This window comes from Pteropus vampyrus, unplaced genomic scaffold (genome assembly GCF_000151845.1).
Source record: "Pteropus vampyrus isolate Shadow unplaced genomic scaffold, Pvam_2.0 Scaffold25, whole genome shotgun sequence".
NCBI lineage: Eukaryota > Metazoa > Chordata > Mammalia > Chiroptera > Pteropodidae > Pteropus > Pteropus vampyrus.
In genome coordinates this window covers 110,775-121,277 of record NW_011888806.1, presented here as the reverse complement: position 1 = coordinate 121,277, position 10,503 = coordinate 110,775, and the positions used below count along the sequence as shown (strand labels likewise).

The 10,503-nt window shown below is 39.8% G+C and overlaps 1 protein-coding gene across 1 annotated transcript in view; it reads left to right on the top strand.

Annotated features, from left to right (window-relative positions):
- The first annotated feature begins 7,625 nt into the window (after positions 1 to 7,625).
- Positions 7,626 to 10,503, top strand: part of METAP1 (methionyl aminopeptidase 1) — a 54,777-nt gene continuing 51,899 nt past the window's right edge. Inside the window, exon 1 of the mRNA XM_023528406.1 lies at positions 7,626 to 7,837. Within this exon, the coding sequence (XP_023384174.1) occupies positions 7,724 to 7,837 (114 nt within the window). The 5' untranslated portion in view covers positions 7,626 to 7,723. The remainder of the gene's footprint in view (positions 7,838 to 10,503) is intronic.

The following is a 10,503-nucleotide window of genomic DNA, read 5'->3' as shown; positions in this document are numbered from 1 at the left end:
TTACCATCTAATCCTCAGACTCTGTTCAAGTTTTGCCAGGTGTTCAAATAATGTTCTTTAGAGCAAAAGGATTCATTTCAGCATCATGAATTTTTTAAAGCCATGTCTCTTTAGCCTCTTTCAGTTCAAAAGAGTTCCTTAGTCTTTTTTTATTTTCATGACTTTAACTCTTTTGGACATTATAAGGCAGTTGTTTGTATAATATTACTCATTTTTGGATTGTCTGATGTTTCTTCATGGTTAGATTCTGTTTACACATCTTTGGAGGGGACATAAATTCTTCTCATCCGATCTTATCAGGTGGAAGATGATTTCAATGTGTACCTTTGCTAATGGTGTTTACTTTGATTAATTTGATAAAGTTGATGTCTGCCAGTCTTGTCAACTCTGAAGTAAATTTTCATCCTTTATAATTGATAAGCATTTTGTGGGGAAGTATTTTGAAACCATGTAAATATTCTATTCCTTATCAAATTGTCAATTCATTTATTTATCATTTTATAGCAGTATGATTCATTGTTTCCTATTTTATTCAATGGGCTATAATTTATTACTTTCATTATCATTATTGCTGTTCCTTTTAGTAGAGACTGATATTTAGAAGCCAATATCTGGGCACTAGGTATGATCCTTGCTTTTGGAATGCTGTAGATCTCAGGCTTGCTCAGTGGATAGAACTAAGGGATGTATGTATTTATATCCACACATATACTTACCTCTGCATCTATATGTTTATATCTATCAATATAAATTGAAAACCGTAGCTGACACCAATTCCTCCAATTCCAATTCAACATCACAGGGTTTGTTTTAGTTTTCTGTCTTTCCATACTTTAATTCCCTTCTCTGACAGAGAGAAAACTAGCTTCAATTATCCTTAACATATTATTTGATGGACCCAGCATACGCAACTAATTTCCACTGCTGCTGCTGCCCTCCCTTGTGCACATTTTCTTCTTACTACATGTAGGTTCTGACACCCCCCATCATTACCCTCTTCCACATGGATGCCTTCCTCACTTAGCTCAGGCTCTGATGCACTGCACCTGCTCCCTTCTGCACGGGCCCCCTCCTTGCAGTATTCAGGCTCTGACTCCCCATGTTGGTCTATCCCTCTGCAGGAGGTGTCCCATCTTACTTCCATCAGGCTCTGAACAGGAGAATACATATATTGTAGTATAATAGAATAATAGGATACTATAAAGAATATAAACAAACTAGAGCCGTAGATATCAACAAAGATGAATCTCCCAGTCATAATGAAGAATGATGAAGGTAAGATGAAGACAACCCACAGTACAATGCTCTTCAAGTTTGAAGATATTCATGAGAACGATAAATACCAACTTTAGGATAATGACTCTCCTGAGGGAGAGAAAGAAGGGGGATGTGATCGGTGAAGGAACTTCAACTGTATTCCAGTTTTTAAGGTGAATGGTAAGCACAACATTATCCTAGATTATTTTTCATTTGCCCCTCTGGATCCATTTTCTGCCCTTCTCAAATTGGCCCTCTGCTCTAGAAGGCTGCCTTGTATGGTCTCCTGTGAATCAATGTACGCCTTATCCTTCTAAATTGTAGAAGATTGGAGGGAGGGAAGATATTGAGGTCCCGGATTCTTGATTTTAGGATGGCCTTGGACTGGTTAGGTTTCTTAACCAAAGGTCACAACTCCTGCTAGGAGGCCCTCTCAACCCAGCTCACTTTGGTTTTGGTTATTTGCCCGGTCCCCTATCCCTTCAGGCTTAGGAATGGAAATGTTGCCCTTTGTTAACTATCAGTTATTGCAGTATTCCTTTTTGGTTTCCAAGACACTGTTCATGCCTTAGTATATATTGCCTTTATTAACTCTTCACTCTTTTCAAATTACCCAACTTGAGAATGCCATCTGCTTTTCACTGGGTTCTGACTGATAGAATATTTTCTCTATCTCTCTTTCTCCCTGTCTCTGTCTCTCCACATACACACACCTTTTTTCTCTTTTGTATATTTGAGATAATTCATATTTACAAAAAACTTAAGAAGGAAAAATGCTTATGAAGCACTTATATGTCAAACATTCTGATAGGGTTAAAGGTTGAGAATATAGAGAAAAATGAGACAAAAACCTACTTGTCACAAGGAAGTCACAGTCTAGAAGGAGAGACAGGTGAAAATGAAAAGTTAATAAGTATAGTGGTTAAGAGCATGGGATTTGTAATCAGACAGACTTGAGCTCAAGTCCAGAATTAGCCACCAAATGGCTATGTGACCTTGGGCTAAAGAGATAAAAATGGGATCAGTACTAGTACTTTCCTCATAGAGTCCTTGTGAAAATTAAAAGTAAACTCATTACCATCTATATGTACTTATACATTGTATAAGTCCTTAATAAATGTTACCTAAAATTGTTGTTAACTGCAACAATTACACTTTGTACCTGGTTTAGAGGTAGCACAGAGGAGGCACATGTTAATTATAGCTGAGGAGGTCTGCACAAGTTCAATGGGTGAAGTGATGCCTGAGCTAGATTTTGAAGAAATAGTAATTTCACTGGGATCAAATAGAGATAGGCAGGCCAGGCAGAGGGAAGAGCATGTATGAGAAGATGCAAGAATGAGATAGTATTGCGTGTTCAGGTAACCGTGAGCAGTTTACTATTGCTGAAGGGTCAAGGCCAAGGCATGATGAATAGTGAGAGATGAAGTTAAGCAAGTAGTATAGGGAAAAAAGCCTAGATTGGACTTGATCCTGCAGGTGATGAGCATCAAGGAAAGATTTTTAAAAGCTGCTTCTTTTTTTTTTTTAAAAAATATATTTCTAACTTACAGAAATGTTAGAAGAATTGTAAAAAGAACTCTGGTATACCCAAGTTCCCCAATCACTAACATTCTACTACATTTACCTTGTCATTCATTTTTTCTCTCTGTATATTCTGAACCAACAATACAACTATAGCATAACTGTCAAAATCGGAGAATTCATAAGGGTACAATGCAACCTAATTTCATTCAGAGCAAAAACACTTTTTCTTTCGGTGCAAAATCCACCCCAGGGTCAAGTGTTTAGTTGTCATATCTCTTGATCTGGGACCGTTCCTCAAATCTTTCCCTGTTTTTTGGGACACTGGAATTTTGGAGTACAGGGCAATAATACTGTAGACTATCTTCAGTTTGGGTTTGTCAGATGTTTCCTCATGATTAGAATCAGTTATGCATTTTGGGCAAGAACACCACAAAAAATATACTGTGTTCCCAGTGTTTCAGATCAGATGGTGCACAAAGTCGATTTGTCCCATTACTGGTGATTTTAACTTTGATAACATAGTTAAGAGAGTATTAGCAAGGTTTCTCCATTTTAAATGATATTTTATAAGTAGTTACACTGAGACTACATGAATATTCTGTTTCTTAAACTTTCACCCAATTGTTTTAGCATCCATTGATGAGTCTAGCCTGAATAAATTATTATAACTGTTGTCAAAGGTAATTTTCTAACCCTACCATTCCTTCCAGATTTGTTAGTTGACATTCTATTGTAAAGAGCTTATTTTTGTCCCTCATTGGTTTATTTATATATTTTTATCAGTATGGGTTCCTAAATTATTACATTTTTCTCATGGGCTATAATCTGATACTATAATTATTTATGCTGATGCTCAAATTGTCTCCTGTTTGGACAGTGGGAGCCCCTTCAAATTGGCTACTGTATCCTTTTCATAGTCTCCATCATTTTTGACCTCTACCTTATGTTCTGGTACAATGAGATTATCTAGACTTATCTTGTACTTTCCTTGCTCTGGCCCTGGAACGAGTCAATTCTCCAATTCCCCAAGGAGCCCTGATTCTTTTTAGTGGAGAATTGTATTTAAAAACAAAGATCTGGAAATTAGGTGTGCTCATTGCCATTAGGCCCTTTTAGGGGTCAGAGCTTTACACATACATGCACACACATTCATCTATACTATCCATCTCCTTAGCTATCAAAACCTTGAGTTGACATCAATATTTCTAAATCCAACAACACAATTCATTCCAGCCTTCATTCTTTCCATGTTTGTAACTCTCTTGTCAGACAAAGAAAAACTTGGCTCCCATTATCCTTCATATAGTTACTTATTTACTCGTTTCCCCTTTATGTACCAAGCCCCTGATCCCTTTGACTGTTTCCTTAGCTTTGGCCTTGGTGGTTGCATAGATCCCCTTAACTTTGACTAGTAACTTACCTCTGTTTACTTGGCCCCAACTCTGCAGGTTCTGTCCACCTCTTTGACCCTGGCTCTAGCTCTGCAGGCCCCACATTAATGAAGGATTTTAAGAAAGGGAAAGGCATGCTCAGATTTGTCTCTTAGAAAATCAGCTTGATATCAGGGTAGATTCAATGGATTAGAGGCAGTTAAGAGGTTGCTGTAATAGTCCAAGCAAAGGCTTAAAATGGCCTAAACTAAAGCTGCAGCTATTAGAAAATAGAGAACACATAAAAAATATTTAGAAGATAAAATCTATAGGACTGAGTGATTAATATGATGGAGGGTGGCAAGGAAGATGAAGGAGACTAATTTTTTTTTAGATGCGAATTTCCTTTTATTACAACATAATGTAAAATCCCATGCTTTTCAGAACACTTTCTTACATTTATTTTATTTATTAATTTGTTATTTATTTTTTTATTATGGTGACATTAGTTAATGAAATCCAGTAAGTTTCAGGTGTATAATTTACCTGTAAGGCATATATATATTGCATTGTGTGTAGAAGGGGCCTAATTTTTAACTTGGGAGATAAGAGTAGACAGAGGGTGTCACTAAGAAAGATAGGGAATTCAGGAGAAAAAGCAGATTTAAGTGAGGTGGCAAAAGTGGGTAAATAGAAGATAATTGTTTCTTTTTGGTCATGTTGAATTTGAACTGTCTGTGGATACTGGGAGTATAATAGCTAGTTAGATAGATGGCTTTTGGGCATATGCTTAGATACTATCCCCAAAGTGCTTTTTCCTGTGCAGATGTCCAGGGAATCAAGTGCCTTCAGTGTCAAAGGACTTTTCAAAAATGCCAAATTCTCATCTGAGATGCTGTAGTCCATTCTTCCTCTTGGAAGTGTGTTAGCTGAACTTTGCTCACAGGAATGAAAATAGTAACCAAATGTCCAATAGGGACTTTGAGTTAAGATTTCAGAAAGAAGAATTAAAGAGGGACTATGACATAATTTTGTAAAAAAACTCTTATGTTCTGTCATGTTTTTATGCTTAAACAAAAGATCTGGGTGATTATCTTAACAGCCAGAAAGGTGGTCTTAGGAAGTTTATCTCACTCAATAGCTTGTCTTGTGGGAGTAAAGAGAACCATGGAAGGAGATGCTGATGGCAAGGCTAATAATGACAGTATCACTTATTGGGCTTTTAAGCACTTCGTAAATTCTATCCAACTTAATTATAACAAAACTCTATGAGGTAGGTACCCTAACCAGTATTTTTCAGATATGGCCAGTGAGGTTAAACAATTTTACCCATGGAAACATAAGGGAGGGGGGTTGAAAAGAGAGATTTCAACTGAGGTCTGCCTATTTTAATGTAACATCTGTGCCCCTAGCACTGCTTTCCTAAAGATGCAAGGAGGCAGCAGCCTTCAGAGCAGATGGCCAGCAGGGGTAGGAGAGTCTTCAGTCTTCCTGGTCGCAGGGAGAATCCTTAGGGTCTTTTGGACTAGAATTTTCAGCAATTCTTGTACCTCCATTTATTAGCTCAATCCTGAACATAATCCATCAGGGGTCAACAAAGTGAAATTCCTTCAGAGTGGATGGACAAAGATTGCAAGTCATCTAAATGTGCTATATAATACAAGAGAATGTTGTAAGAACTGATAAGCCATAAGACATGACAGTTCATCTCAAATACATAAAGAGCTATTGTATAGAAAAGGAATAGAATTTACTGTTTTTTTTTTTTCTCTAAATCTAAGAGTAATCCATGTTATGTGAATATGTAGGATAAAAATTTCATCAGTGGCAAGTATGTAAACATTGAACATTCTGGTGGACAAGGACTGAAGGTAAAAAAGACAAATGAAATGTGCTTAGTTGATTGTATTTTGGCCAATTTGTGTCTTGGACATTTTTTTAGTATTTTTCTGCAAAAATAAAAGCAAACATAAAAGAAATACAAATGTTAATAAAAAAGGACATCACTTCCATTTAACAAAAAGACATGAATTAAAAATACTACCAAGCACTAGTAGGGTCTCAGGAAATAAGATCTCTAGTACAATTTGACCATAGTAAATTCGTATATACTTTCTGAAAAAAATTTTGACAAACTATATAAAAAACAATAAACAGTAACAACCTTTTGATGCAGCAGTTCTATTTGAAGACTATATCACAATAAGGACATATGCAAAATTCTAGCTAAAAGTATATTCACTGAATCCTGTTTACAATGTATAACAATTAAAAATAACAAATGTCTACTAGTGAGTTTGGTTCAGTAAATTATCCATACAATAATGGAAGAAAGCGGTTAACTAAATACTCTGCATGGTATGGTCCTGTTTTTGTTAAAAAATATTTTATAGGTACATATATACATATATATACATGTATAATATATACTTATATTTAGTGGTTGCTGTCTTTTTGTTTATGTGTATATCACATTTAAAGTTTATTGATTTTGTTACATTATTTGTATTGCTTACAATGCAAAGCTAAGTTATTTAAAACACAATATGAGCTTTTCTCATCTATTAAATATGGAATTTAAAAATGGATTAGATAATACAAAGTTTACACTACTTAGTCGTTGATCAATATTAGTTCCTCTCTCTATCCTAGTGACAGGAGGTATTCAAGTACAAGTCAGAAAATGGCAGATCTGGGATGTAGGTGAAGAGATTTAGGTAACAGGTTTGCATCAGACGACGTCTAATGCTCAGTTCATCATGACATTTCAAGATTAACACAATTCTCTCCTATTTACCTCTTAAACAATTATAATACAAAGAATATTATATGTATAAAATATAATTAAAGTTTGTACTGGATATCTAGGAACTGTTGTGTTACTATCGCCAGCTCTGTAGATTGTGAATGGAGGTGGGTAGTGTGAAAAAATATCCGGCACCACCGAGGGCCCATGCAAATGTCAGCCCACCTCCTCATAGGCAACTCTCTGGCTCCCTTTTTTTGTGAATGAGCGGTGATCCTTAGGCCTCAGATTAGACAGTAAGCAATAGAACTTAAAAAAGGGAATTACTTTCTTTTCCCAAGGAGCTGCCAGGTGGACTAACACAGAGAAGTGGAGCGCCCTTTCCAACAGCTTGCGAGCGTCGGGGACATTCAGGACACTCAGATTCAATCCGTAAGGGACGACTGGGTATCACTCTCTAGGAACAGAGGGCGCGAGGCATGTGGGCCTCTCCTAGCTGGCCTCCCTTGGCCTTCTCCGCCCAGCCCCCGGAGGTCGCGCTCCCTGGGGGTACCCCTCCGGGGTGGGCGCGGAGCAGGTGGTCTCCACAGGGTTACCTCGCGGCCCCCACGTGCGCGCTCGTCCCGGAGGCAGGGCCCTTGGGCGGGGGGCGGGGCGCCAGCTGCGCGCGCGGGGCGGGGGCGGGGCGCGCAGCGTGGTCAGGGCCGGTCCCGCGAGCCTCTTCCTTCCGCGCCCAGCCCGGGCAGGCCGAGCTCCTCCCCCGGCTCGGCCTCCCTCCCTCCTCCTCTTCCTCGGTGAAGCGCTCCTCCAGCAGCCTGGCAGCATGGCGGCCGTGGAGACACGGGTATGCGAGACGGACGGCTGCAGCAGCGAGGCCAAGCTCCAGTGTCCCACCTGCATCAAACTGGGCATCCAGGGCTCATACTTCTGCTCTCAGGTAGACGCCTGCGGCGCCGGCGGCAGCGGACTCCCTCCGCTTCCCTCCCCGCCAGCCCTCGCGGCCGGTCGGGACGCACTCCTCCTCTTCCCATCGGCGCGGACTGCTCTTCCTCCCCTTCAGCCCGGCGCCCCGCCCGCCGCCCGCGGTCCTGGGCCCTTCGCGACCCGGGCCGCGCGGGACGCACGCGGGGGCGGGGCGCGCTCGTCGAGGCCATGTGGGCTGGAAGCGGAAGCGGACTTACCCGGGGTCGGCCCGCTGCCCTGCGGAGCCGCGTGGAGGGACCGGTTCCCGCGGCGCATATTCTGCCGGGGCAGAGGCTGCCAGTTGTGCGGGCTACCTGGGACAGGTGGGCACACCGGAAGAAGAGGGCCGCCCCAGCCGAGAGAGTCGCCGCTGCCGCAGCTTCCGGCAGGGCTTTGGTGTCGGGTCGCGGGGGGCTCCAGGGCCGGTAGTCACTCTGGTCCCGAAGGGATTGAGGGTCGGAGGAGACCCACTGGGCTTTGAGGAGTGGGTTGCCTAGGGATGGTGGGAGTAGAAGAGAGGAAGAATATAGGTTCCAGCTCCACCTCTGTCCTTGTGTTTTACTACCGCGCTTTGACACTTAAGCAACTTTGGGGATGAGGACGGAGAGGGGTCTGTGGAATTCATTCTTTTCCTTCGGCATCCAAAATTTTTAATTTGGAAAACCGTAAGTTAACGGTATGAGTCGCATTTTGCATTTACTGAATTTCCCTGAGTGGAAAATTCAGTTTTATTAAGAGTTAAGGCTGTAGTGTCTTTTAATAAGTTTTGTGCAGTGGAGCACACCTAGCATTGAATGGGGTCCTGATTGAAACTGTGCTCATGTTTATGTTTACTGAAAAGTACTAGTATTCCGCCTGCATTTTGATACTCAGAATTTTGGCTGGGTGGCAGTGATAGGACTCTTAGTTACAGTCCAGGTTTGTTGAAGAGAGACGCATGAATATTCAAGTATTAAATTGGTAGTTACCTGCGGGGAGAAGAGCACGAACAGAGTCTGAAGGTCTGGTCAGGGTTCTGTCCTCCCCAGTTACTGTGCGATCTTGATTTAGTCACGTTACCTAACCTTTATGAACTCTTGTTCCACCACTCTACAGAGGAGAAATGATTCTTTTACTTACATATTTCACAAGGTTGTTTTGAGGCCCAAGTTATTCAATGAATGTGAAATGCTGGTAAAATGTAAGGCATTTTTTAAGGCCACCAGTACGATGTAAACACTGCCATATATGAAAATAATAAATGAAAATATGAAACAACAAATACAAATAATATAAATATTTAAATACAAGATATATGAATATAAAACTATATGCAGAATAAACATAAATAAAATCCTCAAGTCACACTTGTAGATATGCCATTGTAAGAGATCTTAGCTATGTTGTATAGGTCTTGTTTTTAGTTAGGATTTGATCCTTGACCTTGTTAGTATCAGTTGGAAAAAGTTGCACATGGAGGTATGTTGCTCATTCTAAAAATAGCAGTGGGACTACTCCACATACTAAACTCGGTATGAATCCTTTTGTTTTTTTAAAATAATTTTCAAATTCTAGTTTGTTGAGGCCTATGTGGGACCTGGACTTAAAAAAACACAGTAGTTTCCTTTTGGAAATTGTGTAACATCTGAGTAGAATAATGTAGTTTACTTTGCTAAAGATTAGGTGGCATTTTGTAATGCTGAATGAATTCGTATATACAGACACTTATCTGTTGAGATTTTAAAAAGATACTATGAAACCATATTCATTAAACATAGATGATATTCTGTTAAGCATGGTGTTATTCAGTAGAAAGAACATTGGCTCATTGGGATCTGTGGAAAAATTCAACACATTTTTGAAAACCTAAGCAGAGTTTGTTTAGTTATTTTAAAATAATTGAAGTTATTTTATATTCATGTTGGATTCTACGGGTATATTTCTGGTACCATTGCTATACCTGTAAGTTAAACATATCCCAAGTTGCTCTCACAGCTATCTCTCTTCATTCCTATTACAATCTCCCATGGCCAGTTTTTAAAATTTCTTACCAAGTCAGTTGTCGTGGTGTCTTAATTCATCTTCCTACTGTAGTTTCCCCATTGTGCAAACAAACACCCACAAAAAACCATCCAAATAAAACCTTATGAACAGAAGTTACTTTCCCCTAGCATTGCACAGTTCATTTATGCTTACCCTCCACTCGTAACAAATAGTTACCATTGCTTACGGGATTCTAGTCCCATCAGGGAACCTCTTTGGAGTCCAGCTTATTTTCTCTTGCTCTCATCAGAGGCTGGCTTTCTTTCATCCAAAATGTCACCTGTCTTCTGAAATCATAGCTATTCTTTCAGTCTCAATTTGAGACTTTGATCAAATCACTAACTTTTCGTAAGCCAGTTTCCACATCTGTGTTGAAAGTAGGGCTTCTCCTTGCTACTTTGATCTTCTTCACTAGGATTGGTGGTCTTTCTTTATTGCTTGCTCCTTTGGTCCCTAGAGTGGCTGTCTGGCCAGCTTGTCTTTAGGAAAAAACAGAAGTACAAGAGGCCATAACAGAAGTAAGCCTTTCCCAGTTACTCTGTCACACCACCTTGTTTATTTCCTCTGTAGTATTTTATATAATCTAATTATCTCATTTTTTTACTTTTTTTTTTTTTT